This window comes from Calypte anna, chromosome Z (assembly GCF_003957555.1).
Source record: "Calypte anna isolate BGI_N300 chromosome Z, bCalAnn1_v1.p, whole genome shotgun sequence".
NCBI classification, from domain to species: Eukaryota; Metazoa; Chordata; class Aves; order Apodiformes; family Trochilidae; genus Calypte; species Calypte anna.
In genome coordinates this window covers 26244751-26266854 of record NC_044274.1, presented here as the reverse complement: position 1 = coordinate 26266854, position 22104 = coordinate 26244751, and the positions used below count along the sequence as shown (strand labels likewise).

Here is a 22104-nt window from a genome sequence, read left to right as displayed (position 1 = left end):
AACACCATTAGCTTGCTTCTTCCTAAATAGAATACTTCTTTATTTTGTTTGAGAGTTTGACCATTTCATTAAAATATTGCATAATGACCAACAGGAAAGCAAATGGAGGTTTTATATGCAAGTTATAAATATGACATTAATGAGTGACGGCAATCCCAGCAGTTTCATCCCAGAAAGAAATTAATGACTTCTTGTCATGAGTGAGCACTGTGCTTGCTGTTTCCCTGCTTGAGTAAGAGGCAGAAAGTAGTAGCCTGTGCATATGCATGGCATGGGGCCTCTCCTAGTTCTAGACCAGCTCTAAAAAAGGGAAAGGAAAAGAGTGGGATGGTAGAAAAAAGAAGACTCTTCTTTCCCATGTCCCTTCCTACAGGTGACAAAGAGACAGACAGACAGACAGAAGGAAAGAAAGAAAGAAAGAGTGAGAGAGAAAGAAAGAAAGAGAGAGAGAAAGGAAGAAAAAGAAAATTTGCCTTGGTTAGGCTTACACTGTATCTGAAAATATTATAGTCTTTCTAGTGTCTAAAAGGATGAGTTCAAGTTCTGAATAAGCATAGGGCATTAATATCACAATGTGAAGAAAGACTCTGTAATGGCTGGAGCATTCATTAATGATGATGCCAGTTTTATTTTAAACAGTGCTGTTTCTTCACCCCTCTCATACCAAGATTTTCCTTCTTCCTCCTTAATCCCTGTGCTCCTAGTGTTGCTATTTCATCAATTTCTCCCTTTCTAATGACACTTCTCCTCAGAGCACTACTAGGAGTCATAAGCCTGGAGCAACAATGAGAGAAAAAGGACTGTCATGAGTGGCCCAACAGCACAGAAGTTTCTTCAGACAGAGAGGCTGCTGCTGGTTCCCCAGATTCCATGCCACCATCTGGCCAAGTGCAAGGTTCAGGCAGCAGGCAGTGATGGCAGTAGCATGGGTCTGACAGCAGCACTACAGGATGCCCTACAGTCCTCAACAAAGCTGAGGGACCTTTCTGTTGCTTCTATGCTTCTTTATGTTGACATTATCGATATCTTTTTACTAAGTAAACTAACAATTCTCCATTCTTACCACCAATGTGTAGCATCCTCTATGGACAAAAAAACGTAAATATTGTGCATGCATATACCTATGTAAACTACCAGGCTGCTTAGTTTTCTTCAAAGCAGTGTTGAAGAGTAGTTTTATCCAGCATGGTGCTGCACAGCAGATAAATTCAGATATAATTTCATGGATTATAGGACTGAATTACGATGTAAAATTACAAGGAAAGGGCAGGACATCACATGGTAATTCTAGTCCTGTCTCTGACACTGCCAGGAGTACTCCCTGCTGTAGGTTCCTCCCATGAAATCAGATGAAATAAACAAGTATCAGATCTAAAAGAAGCAACAAGCAGCACTTTTTCACAGGGCATCACTCAAAGTAGAATTTATTCCTACTAGACTTTATGGAAGCCAAAAATTTACAGGGGTAAAACCCCCACATTAGATAGAAACATGGAAGAGAATTCTACCCATGACTACTAAACAGAGACATCATCTTCACACCAGGAAGTTCCTAAACACACCTTGCTAAAACCATTCATGGAGGGGGGAGGACATACTATGTGTGTCCTTTTTGGTACAGTCTTTCCATTTGCAAATGCCACTTATGGTCCAACACAGTTCAGCTGCTCTCACGTTTCAAATGATTCATGTTTGAACATATTTACGTGTTTTTTTTAATCAGTGGAGTTTTAGAGGTATCTGCTACTGATGGTGTTTTACTCTTCAAATGATACAAAGCATTAACTAGCCAACTCTGTGAAGGGCAGTTTTTTAACTTTTCACTTTATCAGACAATCTGACAAATCTCATTTCATGGTCTTTTCATCCTTTGTGGGACTGAAACAAATGGGCTAGCTAAGGTCATATGGCTTGTATAAAAGAAGCAATAAATAAATTTACAGCAAAGGCATTAAAAGAAACCCAGTGAAATGCAATCATCAAAGCAGAAGGATTCAAAGCATTTAAAAGCAGTAGTACATTGGTGAAGAAAAAAACCCAAGAGAGAAAACAAGAGAGACACAGTATTTCAGATTTCCATTCATGATTCTACTTGCTTTAAAAATTCCTTCAGTTCTCTATCTGAGAAAGATAAGGAGAAATGACTTGCAGCCATGGGTACAATTGTGGAAAAGGTCTCTATATGTAGGTTTTGTGATACTAAACACATTGGTGACACACTTCCCCAGCACATAATCAGAGCATATCAGCAACTGATTTCTGTCTTCCTGAACAGGTAATAACCTTTGCATGCTAACGTATGCCAAACACAAACACACCTAGGCTCTACAGCACAGGCAGAGGGGAAAAGCTTTCCCGAAAAATGGTGATGCATGTAGAGATCACATGAAAATAAAAGGCCTGCGTTTTGGACCAGGAAGAAGCTGATGACAGTTACTTATTGTATACTGATATCTTATATTAAAAATCTGTAACATATAAATATAACAAAGTATATATTATATCAAATCATATATCATATTATATATTATTATAATATTATATTATCATAATATTGTAATTATACTATAAATTTTAGTTAACTTGAATTAACAGTAAGTAATGGTGTTAAAATAAAAAGTTTGTGATTAAGATCATGTCAGCTATTTTGACATTTTGTTGAATCCAACTCCTGCAGAAGTTTTCATCTGATCTCACTTCAGAGACCCATGTGGACCTCACACAGACCAACCTGTACCTGGTTCCAAGTATCTCCAATCACTCTCTTGGTGAACGTTGACTTCAAAGAACACTTAGAACACTAAAGCTCCAGACAATACATTCAAAGTATTTATCCTAATCCTCCAAGACTCTCAACAAACTACTTTAAGACCATTTCCAAGGGACCCAGGAGTCAGTCTATCATTCTCCCTCTCAAATACACCCTTCAAACTCCTACTCAGCATTCAGGTTTTTTATAGGCCTTATATTCCTCAGGCACTACCAGTGACAGATAGGACCTTTCCCAGTAATATGCTATAGTATACCAAAGCCATGTAAAGGTGTTTAGGATGGTCACAGACCTCCCCACTTCTAGACCAAACTGATGGCTTTCCATCTGACACAAAAAATTGGTTCAGCTCTTTCCTTGTACACAGTAAGATACTTTGCTTTCAGATTCTAAAGCGCATTCCCCTCATCATACATGCTATCAGACAACCCGATTCTTGTTCTGCTACATGCACAATAAAACCAGGACATGCAGGTATCCATTGAATTATTTGTTCCTGTGTCTGGCTTGTCTCATTAGAATTAATATACCACACATACCTTTGTGTTGAACACTAGCTTTGTGTTTAAGACAGCACAGTAAGGACTTGTACATAATTTATAGTATTTTATCTTCAAATTTCAACAAGTATAACATATTGTTTTCAGTTACAAGCCAATGACTAGCTGTTGGGCAAATGACAACTTGTCTGCTGGACAACCTTCAGAAAATAAATAACTGCTGAGTGTCCCTTTTCTCTTATCTCCGAATGAGCATAAGAGAGACACATATCTGATTTGAGATCAAAAGTCCCTAAGTAGCTCCTTCTGTGCCTTGGACAACTCAGTGTGAAACAGGTGTTCTATGGCTTACCCAGCACATGCTGTGAGCTGGACTTGATTTCTGTGAAGCACTTTGACACCTTTGGAAGTAAAGTGCTACCACTATAGAGTGTGAACAGGTGTCTCAGGCAATGTATACACTGGATTTAGAGCTTCATGTTACAGTTACCTTAATGGCTAAATCACAATGTTCGCTGGCAGTAGTGAGCTGCTCAATATGTCTGTCCACTTCTGCTACTGATAAACTGCAGCTGCTTTTCTTTCTCCCGCAGACAACATTTTCCAGACCTGTCAGCACTCTTTGCAGTTCTGAATTCAAGTCACTACCGTTATCTAAAAGAAAAAAAAAAAAAATAATGCAACAATTAGTGACTCAGTATAAAAACAAACTCTGACCCAGGAAGTGCCTGTTGCAGAACAGCTAGGACTGATACTGTTCAAGGAACGTCCTTGCAGTCTGCTACTTTTTCCTTACCAACTGATAGGCTTAAATACCATAAACACATCAACTGAAATCACAAGTTACCTCCCATCTCACAAGTAACACTCTCCTTACTAATCTGAATACTTTCTTCAAAAACTTCTCTTTCTGAAGAACAACATTTTAAGGCACCACATGTCCACATGCCATTTCTTTTTCATTATTCTTTTTGCCAATCAAGGCCTATTATCCTGATATTATTCCCCTGAAAGGTGTTTGTAAATGTAACTTTTTTCTGCCTAGTACATTTATTGCCATTATGACTTGATGTTTTTCAGATAAATCTTTGTGGTTGTACTTTGGCATTAACTGATTTTAAAAATCCTGTTATTTACAGATATTATCCCTACTGCCCATCTTAGAACTCGTGTTTCATTTTTATAGCTATTTCTTCTTCAAATGAAACTGCAGAATATTCAGGGACCATAATAGCACACTTTGTTCTTTGCTATGTTCCATACTGCAGCCGTAAGAGCAGATTACAAGTGGCTATTTTAATCACAAAATGGGGCAGAACATCACTTCATTTTCTGTCTTCTGGCGAAACACTGCTGGTGGCCAGGCAATGCCACAGTGTCCTTGATTTCTGTGAAAACAAGTGGGTCTCAGTACCTTCACAAATAATTTTCATTTTTCTTAAGCTCACATCTGGCAACAAGCAGTGGTAGTTCCTAATGCAGACTTCACCTTTGGTGCTGCCTCTTGTATGTGCTAGTTAGTATTTCTGGCTTACTAGTCAGGCTGCACTAACTAGCAGCTGGACAGCACGTGGTTGGTGCACAATACCACAGCAGTGGAACAGCAGTTCCATACATTACTAAAAACAGTGGCAGGCATTCTTGCCAGAGGGCTTTATCTCTACACTACTGCTGTAAGCATTTCACCACGGCCAGAATCCCCAAGCAGCCATGTAGCTGTGGTCCCTATAGGGGACTAAAGTAGTGTGGCATCAAACTGTGCCTGAAATTTAGAAGTAATCAGACGCAGATTATTGCAGACTGCCTTGAAATCTGTGCAAAGGAAGACTGAGTGTTGCTGAGTGAAGGAATGAGATGATCAGCAAGTTAAAAACCATAAACTCGGTATCCCAAATCTAATTCCACATCCTAACGAACATACACATGAACTTATTGTTGACCAAAGTGTTTAGCACACTGTCACAGTACTGTATGTGACACTGAATGGGCAACATATACAGCACTTTTGAAATTGTATTTATTAGTTCCTGAATAGCATTCCCCTGGCTACTGTAGTAACACCAAAAACCCTTGTATAATAACACTCACTTAAGAGCAATATATAGGGGGCAGGGTGCTTATTTGTAAAAACCTCCGTTTTGTCTGACCGAATTTATTTGTTTCCATAGAATTTTCCATAACAGACACTTTGTCCATATAAACAAACCATCATCACAGAACCTGGTATGCCATTCCTACAGTAACATTTTCTCACAGAAAGCCAGGACAGCCCAAGCACAATCTCTTCAAGACATACTGGAGAGCATTAATTGTTTTTAGCTCTTGGTGTTTTATTGCCTGCAGCAGTAGAACAGCATATCCAGATGCATTAGTCTATCATGATGTATTATGGTTTTTACAAATCACTGATGCTTATTACATTAGGGCAGTAAGCAAGGTCATGCACATGGTTACCAGGTCATGATTTTTAATCCACATGTATCTAGAAGGATAAAAATATATGTATACATATTTATATATATATTTAGGTGTGTGTATGCATACACACACACATACACACAAAGGAATTAATATGGAAACAAAACCCAAAAAGGCCAGTTTCTATGTATAGAAGGAAAATGGAAACAAATGTAAGAATCTCTAGAGTTAAATTCCTTTTTTCCTAGTTCTATAATTCATTTTATTGCCATTTTTCCCACTGTTAGCAGAAACTTAAATAGAAAATGTGCTGTTAATGTAAACAAATCCTGCTTCAGCTTCACTCCATGATGAAAAAAATAAAAGCCCTGCCCCAAAATAAATGCTGAAAAGTATATTAGTTTGATTTTTTTTTGTCAAAAGGCTGAACTTGGTAAGCAATAGATTTTGAACGTAAAAACATTCATCTTTTAGAATTACAAAAACCTCTACAGAAACATCTTAACTCCATACAGTATTTTGTTAAGCATACTCTGAATTCTGTATGTCATGATACTTTGCGATTATATTATTATTATTAGTATTGTTCTATCAAAGTTTCTGCAAATTAGACACTGAAATACAAATGTGCTGTGGCAGATCTTGCATTTATAGACAAACACAGCTCTATAGTATTCTGAAGAGAACTCTGGAAACCAGTCATAGTGAGGATTACACCAGACTTCTGCTGGTCTACAGCTACAGTGTCCAGCAATTGTGCCCAAACACCTAAAACATAACTATACTGAAGGCCTAGTATCTTCAAACTTCACAGCACTGTAGACTACAAACATTGCAAAAAATATGGGAATAATTATTCCATAATTGAAAATTATGGAATCTTCAAATGATCAATTACTGCGCTTGGATGACAAAATAGATGAAATTCTGAACAAAAGCTGATAGCACCCTTAGCTCTTAACAAGAAAAAAAACTATTTACAGATTGCCTAGAGGTGGTCCCTCCTTCCACTGTACCTAAATAGCTTGTGTCTGATTTATCCTTGTCTAGATCAATTTCATAGAACCACAGAAAAGTCTGGGGTGGAAGGCACCTTAGAGATCACCTAATTTCGACCTGCCTGCCATGAGCAGGGACATTTTTCACTAGATCATGTTCCTCAAAGCCCCATCCAACCTGATCTTGAACACTACCAGGGACTTGTACCAGTTTCACCATACTCTGACCAAAGAATTTCTTCTCATACTTTAAAAAGGTTCTCTATTTCAAAAAGTCCAGACATCCTTCATAATTCGACTGTATAAGAACCAGACAGACAGAATCCCCATGCTTTTCCCCAACTTTTTACTATGTCTGTAGTTTTTTTCTAGATGTGACTGCTTTACATATAAGATACATGAATGGCTTTCCTGCCCCTGCCCCCACCTGTTCTTTCCCCAAAGTCATGAGCTCTCCCAGACAATCATTCCATTCGGACTACTCTGCACCAAGGCTAGAGGTTACTTCATATATAATTTCACAGCATTTGTTGTGATTAACATTGCACAGATTAATTTGTTTCCTTACAAAACATTGGGATTTGCACATAGAAAGTCTATGATGCCTTCCTGCTGCAAGATCGCATCACGTCTGCTCAGAAGCATAACTCACCCATGTCTGCAGTGACCACAGTGGACTGATTCTCAGGTACTGAGACGGAATTCTGGTCCAGGCTGTGTGAGTCTTCATTAACCTCATGCTGACTTTGGCTGAGCTCTGACCGCAGCTCTGAGTACTCATCTTCCTCCCTGGAGAGAAATCAAGAGCAGAAATAATGTCCTGTGAGGAGATCCATATCCCTGTGACAACTACTTCAGGCTTGTAAGCTGAGCCACAGGATACAATCCACAAAAGTGATTTGTCTAGCAAGTAGGGAAGGGTTTAAATCCTCCACTGCAAAGCAACTGTGCTATGTCCCTAACATCCACTTGCAGCAGCCAGTGCCTGCTTTCCATTTCTTATTCCCAGGTGTATTATTACTCCAGACCACTGTACATGGAATCAATGGATGGGACCAATTGTAAGCAAGGATTGGTGCATGAAGGACACAAACTGCTTTGCAGTAACACCCCAAATGACAATTCTTAAATCAGCACAAGTGGCTTCTGATCCCAAAGCAGATTAGCAACAACCAGTTTTGCTCTCTTCTCAGTCTGAGGATGCCTTGTCTTGCGGGCAACAAAAGCATGTACATGCAAATGTGAAACAACATGCTCTTGGGGAGCAGTAAGTTTTTTGTTTTCTCTTCTCAAAAGGAAGAAAACAGGTGAGCACAGAGCTGAATGGTTGGAATTAGTGAAAAATAAAAAGCCTCAGATACGTAGGTTTTACCTTATTTGTGAAACTGGTTCTACTAAAATAATTGAGGACACAGAATACTTCAGCTAAAGATAGTAAGCTTAAAGAATTAGGGCTTTTCCCTCCTGTCTCTATATGAAGAGTTCAAAGCACTGGGAAATAAGATAAGTAAATGAATAATAGCTTTGCCTGAGAACATCTGTAAACGTTTTTCTTTTGATCCACTAACTGATTGGACTCAGGGTTTTGGGAGTTTTAGTTCTATAATGACTGTTTTGACATTAAAGTAAGTATTTTAAACATGAGAAAAACACCAGTTTATCCAGGTGCAGAGCCCCTCTGATAAGTAAGCAAACAGCCTTTTCCTACACACTAAATCAAAGGCAAAGATCAATTTTGCTGCATATACAGCAGAAAAGTGTGAAAAGTGAACGGTCTAGATTTGGAAACAATATGAAATAGTGAAGAGTAAAGAGTAAAGTAGCAGAGGTAACAACTTATGAACCAGGCCAACTCAAAAATGGAATTTCAGCACGCTTGCCAAGCAGAGCTTCCCAAGATCCTGAGATGTAATTTCTACTGGAACATTATGCTGTTCTATCCCCTACATTTGCTTCAGTGTAAAGCAAGCCTGGTTTAATCACAAGCAGTTAGTGCCTATTACTGAACAAAAATGCAGGTCAGTTGGTTAAAACTGAGATTCAGATCAAAGAAAGGTCTTAACAGTACCACACAATACATGCTGAAGAAAGTGTGATATCTAAATCACAAATAGCAGGAATTAAAATAGTGTAACGAAGACACGTAAGTGTGAGTTAATGTTCCAAGATCTCATTTACTATTAGCCATTGCACAAGCCAGTAGTAACCAGCTCTAGAAAAAAAAACAATTACCAAGCACTCAAGCAGCTGCATTGTTTTGATCTGAAGGTAATTATTTTTTTAATTTATGAAACCACTAATCCTACATTTAAAAAATCTCAATTACTTCTACAAATGGACAAGAGACTGTATTGATTACAAAAAAAAATGCCCCACAACATAAAAATTTCTCACCACTCTTCTCTTGGTTCTTGCTGCACAGATTTTCTGTTTGAAATCCTTTATCCAGCTAGCTTTATCCACCTAGCACTAGTGCTGTTTTATTCAGTTCAAGCTTCAGCAGTATCTTGGGGCAGTTTCAGAATGAACTAATATTTCTAAGACCTAGCTAGAAAGATCAGACATCTATTTCTGGCAAAGTGACAGCAAGGTAAAACAGGGTCTCCACATTCAGTATCACAGGGGGCATGCTGAGGCCTAAAAGCATGAACAGAAATTTGATTGGAGTGATACACCACAATATACAAATCCAAAACTAAAGTTGGCATTAACAGAATATGGTGGTTCAGAGACTCTTTTCCCCAAAAGAGCACTGGAAATGCAAGATGCTGAACAGCAGACAATGACCAGACATGGAACCCCTTCCACACCACCCAGAAGCTGGAGAAATTACAACTTTTCCTTGTTGCTCTCATGACCTAGGGCCTAGCTGGAGAATGCAGATATTTTTTCTCTTATGCACCCTAAGGGCTCCCACGTACTGGAATGTCATGGTAAGTTAATTAAGATCAGATCAAGCTGTCCTAAGAACAACCTGGGATCAATGTTGGAGAAAAAAAGCATGTTCTACAGGTAAATCTGTACTCCCTGCTTTTCCTCATGTTTGGGTACAATGAAGGATCAAAACTGCTGCACAGACACTGAGAAAAACTTATCAAGTAGTGAGCAAAATGGCACACTTCCAGCATCCTTCCACACCAATAACCGGTTCTGCCATGATGCTAGCAAGGTGTACACTCTTTTCATTGGCTGCACACAGTGCAGAGTTTCAAATGTTAACTGCCAGCAGCTTTTCCAAAACCATTTTACCCAAACAAGTATTTTGAAATAAATCTAAGTCTTACAGAGAGAAAATACTGCAGGTGTACGTGCACTTAAAAAGTCAGAGATTGACTGCTCCCTTTGTATACAAACATGAGTTCCCTCTGAACAGGTTTACTTGTGAACAATAAATGAAACACTTGAGAAAGAGTGGGACTTAATCACTGAAGGCAGGTGGGGCTTAGCATTGTATGCTGAAGCCAGTAATATCACACCCACACTGACATTTGAATTGAAACCAAACAGCTTCCATGTAGCACATATTTAGAAACTAGAATCAGACCTCTAGGTCACTGTGTAAATATGTACTAAATTATTATTTTATTATTTACAAAAACTGTAAGTGCCTGGCATTATTTCTTGTGATACTCCAGTCTAGTGACTCTCCTTCCTTGTCACAAACTAGTTTCTGAATATATTTCATCTTAAAAGCTCTAAGTCTAAACAGATGGTTTTACAGCAATGGGCACCAGCTTCTTGACAGCTGTTTCAAATAATACTTAGCAGGCACCGATGGAATTTATTTCTGTTTGGTGTTGTTAAAATAGCTCATTATTTTTAGAGTTCCGCAGATGTACCCAAACAGCCACCGATTTAGAAATAAAAGGAATTGATCCCTGCCTTTTTCCTTTTGCTGAACCTCAATTTGACATTAAGAAAATTCATCAGTCATAGGCCAAAGTTGTTTCTAGGCACCTATTTACAGATTATTTGCCAGTCAAAGACATGATTAAGAATAAAAGGAGATGAGTTTGAATGAGTCCAGGATAACGCTAAAAACTTCTGAGGTCAGGAATATGTACCTTTAACATAGACATAATTCCTTTTTAGTACACTTGTGCAATTTGTAAATCCTGTCTGTGCTTCATAGTTACCAGATGTATCCTTCACATCCAAGTATTTACAATATGACTCCACTACAAGGAAGATCCACTTGATTGGTTCTGCAGTCTTCTAAGTCCTGCGCATTTGAATGGAAAGTGGGAGCAAACTCCTTGACGAAGGACAGAGAGCGTTTGCAATGCAAAAAATGGTCTTCTACAAACTGAAACAGGAAAATAGCCTGCCACCAGCATCCAAGAGACATGCTAACAGGAACCCTAAGCTAGGACCACTTGGTGAAGGCTACTGATTCTAAAAGAAGCTGACAAGATGTGCTCTGCACAATCATAATGGATTTTAACCTCCAATAGTATTGTAGAGTTTGACAAGAGCCTGTGACTTGAGTCTTACAACAAACTTAAGCAAAATACCATCCACCTTTTCCCAACTACTCCCTAGTTAATGTAGACAAGAACAGTGAGACACTGCCACACAATTATCTTTTTCCAGCTTAAACGTGAGTCAAAATTTATGTCTCAATACTGCTCAAATGAAAAAAAGCACCCTCCTCCTGGTGGACCACTTTCTTAATGTCTTTCTGGTTGCAAATTGCTACCTTTTTGAGCTGGGAGAGTGGGTAAATTAATTCTACACAGCCAAACATGAAGAACTAGGGAAGCAAAAGGCACAGTGTGAGTATAGGAAATCATCTGTTTATCCTTGGTATCAAATCAGTTACACTTTTGTTTGTTTGTTTGTTTGTTTTTTGTTTGTTTGTTTTTTGTTTTGTTTTGTTTTTGTTTTTGTTTTAATTTTTTTGGTGGGCTTCCCTATCAGCTGGCCAGACCAGAGAAGCAGCAGGGAGATGAGACAATTGCAGAAGAATGCTGGCTTGCTCCCACAGCCATTGTGACATCATTACCCTTATGGAATGCTGGAAAAACACAGTATAAAAGCAGTAGCTAATTTCATGTGCCACACACATGGATCTTGTTGTACTCAAGAAATGGTAAGCCAACCTAGAACAATCCTGGAAACTTCTAAAAATTCTCCTGTAAGATTACTGTAACTAAAGTCAGCATATCTATACCTGGGAAGAGGACAAGGCAGTGATATGTGATTTAAGCTCTATTCTAGAGATGGCATTATCAAAACACATAAAAAAAAGCCCTTATGCTTCAAGTTGTGTAAAACCCCTAAACCCCTAACATTACAAGAGCAAAAAAACTAACTAAGAAAAAAACCCACACGAAACAAAACAAAAAGGATAATAAGTTGGAATGAATAATATTACCTAGCTTATGCAGCTTTCCAATACTCCTGAGACTCCTGTAATACCTTACTCAGATTTAAACACCTTTTCTGCCCTGCTTTCTGAGACTACTACTCACATTCAAACAAAAAGCTACAAATTTAAAGATGATACAGCTTTAGGAGGACAGTCAAATAGACTGATTTCTTTTAACTGTTTGCAGAATATTTTGGGGGATTTGGAAGGAACCATAAAGAATGTCACAAGTACATGAAGTTACATGTTACTTTATTTTTACAGCCTAAAAACAATACATGAAAATAATAAGGAATCTCTAAATGAGCACTGAGGAAATTTAATTTGTTACACAGTTAATGCAAATGCAGGAAAACTGTTTGAGAAGGACAGCCTAAATTTTGTGGCAGCACGGTTGAAGCCTCCATTCAGTATTCCTTGCAGGCACACAAAGAGTCAAAGATAATACTCCTCCTGTGTTTTGCTTTAGAGGGAAGTATAAACGCCAAGGTACAAGCAGGAATGGGATCCTCAAACCCTTTCTCTCAGGGATGCTTTGTTCCAGCTCCAGGGCTTACACTCCCCATGGCCAAGGGTGGAGAGATATGAGTCACACCCGTCCTAGCAAGGACAGCAATTACACCACCCTTCCTCTGCTGGATGGAACAACTTCCCAAGAGTGATGCAAGTAGATCCCAGAGCCACTTTACAGAAATCACAGTAGGAAGTATTAGTTTCTGTCTTTGAGTTGTCCTTAAAATCTATGGAATGCCTCCAATACTACCTCAGCTTGCCATTTTTAGGAGAAATATTACTCCTCTGTTCCCCAGGCACCAAATTATTTATTGTCCTGCCAAAGAAAAGAAGCTATAAGGAGAATTCCAAGGAATTATAGGCTGGTCAGTCTCACCTCTGTGCCCAGTGAGATCATGGAGCAGATCCTCCTGGAGGCACTGCTGGAGTAGAAGAATAATGAAGAGGTGACTGTGTACAATCAACATGGCTTCCCCAAGGGCAAATCATGCCTGACAAACCTTGTGGCCTTCTGTGAGAAGGTCACAACATCAATAGACAAGGGAAGAGCAACTGACATAATTTACTTTGACCTGAGCAAAGCCTTCAACACAGTTCTACATGACATCCTGGTCTCCAAGCTGGTAAAACATAGGTTTGATGGATGGAACACTCAGTGGATTAAGAACTCGCCTCTTGCCCTGTCGCTGGACGTAACTGAGAAGATCCTGGCACCATCCTCCTGGCTCTCCTTTTACATACTTATAAACATTAATGAGGTTGCCCCTCATTCTCCTCCAAGCTGAAGAGACCCAGGTCCCTCAGCTTTTCCTCATAAGGGAGATGTTCCACTCCCTTCATCATCTTGGTCACTCTGCACTGGACTGGACACAATATTCTATATGTGGCCTCACCAAGGCAGAGTAGGGAGGGAGGAGAACCTTTCTTGACCTACTAGCCACCCCCCTTCTAATGCACCCCAGGATGCCATTGGCCTTCTTGGCCACAAGGACACATTGTTGGCTCATGGTCATCCTTCCATCCACCAGCATCCTCAGGTCCCTTTCCCCTTCACTACTCTCCAACAGTTCAGTCCCCAAACTGTACATGTATCTGGGGTTGTTCAGGCTTTCTCTGTCATATCCACGGTCTGGAGTTCACAAGGGCTGGTCCCAGGAGTAAAGACTGGAGCAAGGAAGGCATTCAGCATCTCTGCTTTCTCTGCATCCTCTGTTATCAGAGCTCCTGCCCCATTTAGCAGTGGGCCCACATTTCCCTGTTCTTTCTTTTACTGCTGATACCTTTGATATCTTCTTGTGTCCTTTTACTTCCTGTGCTAATTTGAGTGCTAAGAGGGCTTTGGCCCTTCTTATTGCCTTCCTACATTCTCTGCCAACTTCCCTATAGTTCTCTCAAGTGATGAGTCTCTTCTTCCATGAGCTGTGAATGTCTTCCTTGAATGAAACTGCCTTTAGAAGTTCCTTGTTGATCCATGCCAATGTCTTATCACCTCTACCCAATTTTTTTACTCAAGGGAATGCACCTGTCTTGGACTTGAAGGAAGTGGTATTTAAAAACTGACCAACTTTTTTATGTCCCCTTCTCTTCCAGAGTCTTAGCCCACGGCATTCCTGTGAATAGATCCTCAAAGAGTCTGAAGTTAGCCCTGTGGGAGTTCAGGGCTGTAGTCCTACTTATAACCCTTTCTCTTCCTTGTGAAACACTAAATCCTCACATCCTCACAAGCAAACTTCAAGAAGCTCCTTCATAGTTCAAATCCAATTTTCTCTAGGTTGAGATTAATATGTAAAAGCATGTCAGGAAAAATAAGGCTTCTCCTGTAGTCGAATTTAAAGTATTTTAACACAGTAATAACTAATGACATAGTGTAATACACCAAGCTTTCCTCTCCAAGGACAGGCAACATCATTTGTACTGTTGTGTTTTGTCACAAACAACAGTACAAACGGATGCAAAACCTACTGAAGTCCACTGGAGCTATATTTTTTACTAGAAGTAATTTGGTTTATATGATTTATAGGATGCTACAAAACAAAGTTAAAAGCAGAGGTACAGATTGGGTGGCTACATCTTTCTTTATCCACCACTGCTACCACTTACCTGGTAGTCAGCATGTAGGTTACACTAAAGGACTATTAGATAGCATAGTGTAGTTCTCTGCAGTGCTTGTTAGGCTTTGCAAAGCATTATTTTGAGAGAATGTAGCACATTTAAACCTCGGGATGATACCCTGCATAACACATACCTTAATTATGGGCAGCTACACAGGACCAGTCATCACAAGCCTAAGCACCTTAAAGTCACCATCTAATTATAGCTAGAGTGTAATACACACCATGTTTTGCACCATTTTGCATAGGCCCAGAATTCCCAGGAAGCTGCTGTACCTTATTGTTGTTCCTTGTAGCCGATTAATTTTCTTTTTTAATTCAGCAATGATACTGCGCAACTCTGTGATTTGTTCCTCATAGCGCAGCGTTGTCCTCTCCTGCACATCTTCATGCTCTCTCATTAGGTGGGATTGTTCACACTGAAGCAGACAAGCAAGGAACAGAAAGAGTCTTATAATAGCTGCACAGAAATTAGATGTAAGGCAAAGTGCACACCATTAATAGTTTTCTTATCAAACCAACATTGCCTTAGCAAGAGAAAAGGACAAATGCAAAATATTGACAGTACACAAATGTATGTAATTACAAGATTTTAGAAACTGAAAGACTACACAGTATACTTTTATTATTTTTTTACTAAAGCACAGAGGTTGCCCTTCCAACTTGAACAAAAAAATACCATTTACACCTAAAAATAGCTATAAATATCTCTTCCTTGAATATGTGAGATTCATGATGCATCACAAATCTTCAAGGATCTTTCCAGCATGGTCTGAATTTGAACAAGTCCTAAGACAGAAACCACACTGTGAGGTTATGACTTCTTCTCTAGCATGACTGCTTGCTTTTATTAGCTTTAAAAGATGGTATAGCTTATGTTTTAGTACTTTAACTTTCTACAATAACATGCTCATTATTTGCACAATTAAAAGTCTACATGGCTGCTTGTTTTTCATATGTATCACAAAATCCTCCTTTTTCTTTCCACCAGACCTTTAAAAGCAGCCTCTCTGGCTTACTCTTCATGTCAGCAAACACTCTAATTCATTACAGCAAACTACAATGCAATAGTGTATGTCACTGAAGTTATATTTAGTAGTGGCTGGAAAGAGCGGGACTTACACCTTTCTCCTTCTGTGCCCTGCAGAAAGTCTCCTTGCAAGCACAGAGTGGTATCGATGATGCTCTCAATAAAAGATCTGGTAGCATTTCTAAAAGCCACAATTTATTGTAATGTATGAGGTCCTCCAACACTGTTGCATCCAAACTTCATTTTCTCAAACCAAGTAAACATTCTATGCACTCCCTCAAATCCATTGTATCATTAACAGGAAAACTGCACCCAAACTAACAGGCATGACAGAATTTTCAGCTTGCCCTTACATTTTTGGGCGACTCACATTCACAGCTTGAGAACATCATCCATGTAGAAGGCTTCTTGAAAACTAAAATGTATGTTGAGCCTCTACCACATTTTCCTTTCAAATTTTAAAAATTATTTAGATATTTTTAAGTTCAAGGGCTATACACACAAAAGGCAGCCCAGACATTGAAGCACTCTCCCACAGACTACAATACAATAGTTTTTTACTCCAGCTGGAGTCAAAAGTGCTTTTGTCCACACTAAGACAAACAGACCAAGAGAAGAACAAAGGGTCTTTAAAAAGACTAATAATGTTCACCTGGCCTGTAAGACAGACATAGTTTTTTATGTGTATTATGGTGACTATTGTAGGATCACTCCAGAACTTACTCCTGTTTTTTCCATATCTTAACACCGTATCTTGCTAAAGAAAAATCACGGCTTTCAAAGTGGATAAATATCACAAAGAAAATGTTTAACAAAAGCCTTAGAACACATTTAAATGCAACAGAGCTGTTGCTTATACTACCTTTCTAAATCTAAATTTCTTCTGACACACACTGATATCCACAAATGCTACCTAAGCATTATCCAGAACAAACAATTTCTTCTTTTAAAACAAAAGGATGCTTCAGACGGAGTATGTAATTTTATTTTCAGACAATAAATAAAACCACTATCACAACAGTTTTTGTCTTTCTAAGCTGTGCACTGACAGGCAGATTTTGTATATCTTGACTGAAGATATATGTACTCTTGCTAATGGACCTCAGCCACACAGACTGTTTTCTCCAGCCACTTCTTAGTCATCATTTTTCCTAATAACCCAAATTTACTGACAGACATACTTTGTGAACAACCAGTAGTTTGGAAATATAAGACAAAAGCTTCACATTAAGGATGCTTTGGTTATTTTGAGCACAAGTTACTGGAAAAGGCTGAAAGGAAACCTCTGTGAAAGACAGGACATGATGCCAAGAAGGACTGCTGTGCCCTGGAGGCTGGTACGGTGTTAATAAGTTTTGGTCAATTGTGACACATCTCAGCTAAAAAAGGCAAAAGCATCCAGACAATGGAAATCTAGTACAGTATGAATCCTAAAGTGCAGCAACAGAAAATTCTTCTGGTTATGCAGGACTGCTATTTTTATGGCACATTCATCTCTAAGCTTAACGTGAAAAAGAAACAAATGCATGTTTCTGGGACACTGTTCATCATCCTCATTAATTTCTGTGTCCTTTGGGTCTCAAAACAATCATCTTCCACTAGTTATGTTTATTTTCCAAGTTCTATAAATTTAGCTTTTGCAATTTATTTGCATCTCAGTCACATAAATGTTTTAAGATAAACGCCTTACACTCCTTTCCTCATCCCTCTTCCAGCCTCATACTTAAGTTTTGATAAAAACCATTAAGAACCCCAATTCTCTGAGACAGCAAACACAGGGATAATCCAGTGAGAGGCTGCAAATAATGAGGACCTGGAGAGAAGCTTCCAGCACAGTTCTCATTGTAGGTGACCCTTGGCTGTTTTTGGTACAAACTAAAAAGGTTATTTCAATTATAGTATAAATTAACAATGCCTGGAAACGCCTTTATCTGACCTCTTGATTCTGGGAAACAATAGAGCAAGAAGAGTATGAGGGAGAACCATAAGAGAAAATATTTTAATCCACTAATATTGTCTCGCCACAGGATCATACTCTCAATAAATGTATGAAAACTCCTAGTACAAGACACACTACCAGTACAAGCATTCATGTTAAATTGGCGTGTTCAGTCAGAACACACAAAAAAAGAACAACCAGCAACAGTGATTGATAAGAAATTCCGCAGTGCCTCAGGCCCTGCAAATACAATCCCCGGCTATGGCATTCTTAACCAAGAACACAAGTCATCACCTGAATAAGCCACAATGAAAAATTTGTCTAACAGGCTTACAAGAGCTAAAAATCTTCACTCACCTAATACAGTATTTTAATTTAGGAAGAAACTGCAATCTGTTAACCCAGTTTTATGAATAAACACAAGTCCATCATGCCAAAGCCTCAATTAAAAAAAAAAAAAGCATGGTCAGCATTAATTGTTCGGGAATATATTCTGTGTATACGTGACGTGGAAGAAGAATACAAATACACAGCACTAATCCATGTGATAGAAGGACTTCACACAACAGAATAAGTAACTTTAACGTTCATCTGAACACCATGCATTTCTACTTTAAATTACCTTGCTAAATGAGAGACTGTGAATTTCACATGTTCTTATGTGCCTAAAGAGTGTTGCTTTTATTTTAACACTGAACTTTGGCTGTCCCTCCCTATATTCTGAATAATCAAGAGGATGGTAAAAAATTATTACTATAGTAATGGGACTTACTGGTGTTTGATACAGGATGCAGAATGATGTAGCACCGTCTTTGTTACCCTGTGTCTAAAGTCATTATAAGATTTCAAAATTACTAGAACTAGGCACAAAAGAATGAGAAAGTAGGACTACCTTGTGAAAGGAGATGAAATGATAGTAAAGATACGGTAAGGGAATCATGTGTTCTTGCTGTATTTGCTGAAATTTTTAATGTTACTAAATCCTATCCTATAGTAAAACTGCAGAACTCACAGTCGCAGGATGTAGGAAATGCCAAAAATGTAGATGGATTAGAAAGAAGATTAGATAAATCCACAGAGGATAGAACCATAGAGCACTATTAAATGTGATGCATCTTCCTGCTCACAGATGTTGGCAGAAAGATGGGGGGAGTACGAAAGGAAGATAACTGTCCATATGTGTTTTCTATGCTCTCCCTTCAGACACCCAATATTTATCATTATCAAAGCTAGGATAACATGCCAGAGAGAGCATGTAGAAAGAACTAGTTCTCACAACCAAAGAAAACATTTTTGGAAGATGACTTGGTGGCTGACCAGTACTTTACAGAAAATTTCCTTCAAGATAGCACTCCATCAACAAATTGCACACTGATAGAAAGGCAAAGCCAAGGAGATCTTCTGTCTTACTATAATAGCAGAAGGATGTAGGCAAATGCTATAGTAGGACTCCACAGAGTGCAGTTTTGGAAATGAGCATGATAAAACAACCAGTAATCAATGATGTCCTTTTAAAAAAGAAATTAGGCAAGGCTATCCAACTATCTTTCTTCAACATTTGTCATCTATCATTTACTGTGGTTTCCCAAACCACCTCCAATCTGCAAATCACTAATCCTTTCTTCCAAAGTCTCTCACATGCTTCGTGTAAGGACAGGAAAGGTATTAACAAAAACATGCTTTACGAGCTCTTTGTTCCAGAGACGATTTACCACATGAGCTGAAATGAAATGTGCTGCCTTTGTAGGTACAGTACAGATGCAGAATCCAGATTTCATACTTCTCAGTAGTATCTGAATACGGTTATGAGAACCACAAGTATCTCTTACTAATTTATGCCTCCTGAACCTCTGCTTCACATTAGTGAGGAAGAAATGCATTAGACAGAGATTGTAGAGGAAAAAAACTATACAATAGGATACACTATATGATTTGGATGCATCTCTGTGGAGCAAAGAAAAGTTAAAAAAAGCATGTTAAGTGGAGCATCTACTTGGAAGTGATTCAGTTAGAAAAAGAAGAAAAAGTAAAGAGGTTTTACTAAAGGCTGTCGCAGTATTCAAACATAGCCAGCACATTGAATATATAAGTTTTGCTTGTTTAATAGGCTGCTCCTAAAGGAAGACTGTATTTTATTTAATACACACTCAAGTAAATGTCTATCCAATTGAGGCCTTTAAAAACAGCTTCAAAGAGCTAAAACATTAAAGCTTTATAGGAATTCATTAAAAAGTTAGAGTTTTTTTTCATCTGAAAGCTAGTGTGCTTTGTGTTCACAAGCACACAGACCAAGATAAAAGGCCTTAAAAGATCATCAGCACTAGATATGGAGTACTACATACACAAGCTTAATTGGTAATCCACTAAAGAAAATACCAAACAATCTCATGCTAAAGCGTATATATTAATTGGGATTAAGTACTGATCCCTAATCCAGTCATCATCAATGGTGATTCATTACTGCATGGCAGCACCTAGAAACACTCTTCATCAGATGAGAGACTTCCTCTCTATATTTTTTTCATGCAAAACATGGAAGAAATATATATATACATACATGAAGATCTGGAAATAAAACACTAACAAAACCTTTGCACTAACAAAACCTAACAAGACTTTGCAGAATTATAAATAACAACAAAGTCAGTGTAGTGATGCAGACTGATGTGGATTCTCTGGATACAGTGGATCCACGTGACTGTTTAATGACTGCCAAATTAGTCATTAAGTAGCTTCATATTAAACTCATATCAACATATCAGAAAGAGGACTCCATCTCACAGTACAGTAGAAATTAGAAAAAGCTCTTAAGACTATAGCTGATAAACAGCATTAACTTTCAGCATGGCTCTGTGCCATCTACCAAGGAGAAAAAAACATGAAAATGTTTTTTTATTTCTGGATGTTGCACTGATGGCTTGCAATAACATTATCACTTACAAACCCAAACACTATAGAGGTAGCTTAAAAAATATAACAGAAAGTTGATTCAAGCAAAAATATGTTTGAGTAAAACACAGATACATGCTTTTCTCGAAACATGCTGAATAGATTTTTGATATCACAGAATGGCTGAGTTTAACAAGAACCTCTGGACATTGTTCATCAAACCTTCCCATCTCAAGGACTGTCACTTGACAAGGACTGCTTGAGACCAGGTCGAGGTGGCTTGAATAATTCCAAGGATGGATATTCCACAACCTCTCTGGGCAGATGGTATATTTCACAGAACAAAATGCTTTTGACAATTTCCATGCAAGCATAATCAGGATATATTTTGAATTGGTTTTTACATGTACTTATAAAGGGCATCTGCCAGAATGACAGTCTCTGAACACAAAGGTTTAATTTACAGAGGAGAGAAATAACAAGAAGAGTAGTTCAGTTTTGCCTGTCTGCATATGGACTTGTGCAAAGTATTTGACATTGTCTCACAACCCATCCTTGTTTCTAAACTCGGAAGACATGACCTTGACAGATGGACCACTCAGGTAAGGAATTGGCTGATGAAGAGTTGTGGTGAATGGCTCAATATCTAAGTAGAGACCAGTGGTGAATGGCATTCCTCAAGGGTCAGTAGTGGGACCGGTCCTGTTAAACATCTTCAGTGACGTGGAGAGTGGGACTGAGTGTCCCCTCAGCAAGCTTGCTAACAATCACCAGGCTGTGTGATGTGGTTGATGTGCTGGAGGAAAGGGATGTTATTCAGAGAGACCTTGACAGGCCCATGCAAATCACATGAAGTCTGGTAAAAACAAATGTAAGGTCATGCGCATGGGTTGGCACAATCTCAAGCACAAGCACAGGAATGTCAAAGAATGGAGTGAGGACAGCCAGGAGGAAAAGGACTTGGGGGTGTTGGTTGATAAGAAGCTCAACATGATCTGTCAATGTGTGCTTGCAGCCCAGAAAGACAACCATATCCTGGACTGCATCAAAAGAAGCATGGCCAGGAGGTCAAGGGAGGTGACTCCCCCCTCTACTCTGCTCTTGCGAGACCCCACCCGGAGTACCAAGTCCAAATCTGGAGTCCCCAACACAAGAAGAGCATGGACCTGTTGGAGCAAGTCCAAGAGGAGGGCCACAAAGATGATCAAAGATGATCAGACATCTGGAGTACCTCCTCTATGAAGACAGGCAGATTTTGTTTTGTTCAGCCTGGAGAAGAAAAGGCTCTGGGGAGACCACAAAGCAGCCTTCCAGTACTGGAAAGGGGGCCTACAGGAAAGCTGGGGAGGAACTTTTTATAAGGGCATGTAAGGATAGTACAAGGGATAATGGCTTTGAAGTGTAAGAGGGTAGATTTAGATTAGATTTTAGGAGGAAATTCTTGATTGAGAGGCTGGTGAGACACTGGTGAAACAGGTTCCTCAGGGACGCTGTGGATGCTCTGCTCCTGGAAGTGTTAAAGGCCATGTTGCATGGGGCTTTGAGCAACCTGGTCCAGTTGAAAG

At 38.9% G+C, this 22104-nt stretch overlaps 1 protein-coding gene across 2 annotated transcripts in view; it reads right to left on the bottom strand.

The window, feature by feature from the left end:
* MCC (MCC regulator of WNT signaling pathway) overlaps nt 1-22104 on the bottom strand; it is a 184897-nt gene that overhangs the window by 42274 nt on the left and 120519 nt on the right. For both annotated transcript variants that reach the window (XM_030467894.1, XM_030467896.1), the window contains 3 exons: nt 14958-15100; nt 7339-7475; nt 3761-3924 (listed from right to left, as the gene is read on the bottom strand). In XM_030467894.1, coding sequence (XP_030323754.1) covers nt 3761-3924; nt 7339-7475; nt 14958-15100 — 444 coding nt within the window. The remainder of the gene's footprint in view (nt 1-3760; nt 3925-7338; nt 7476-14957; nt 15101-22104) is intronic.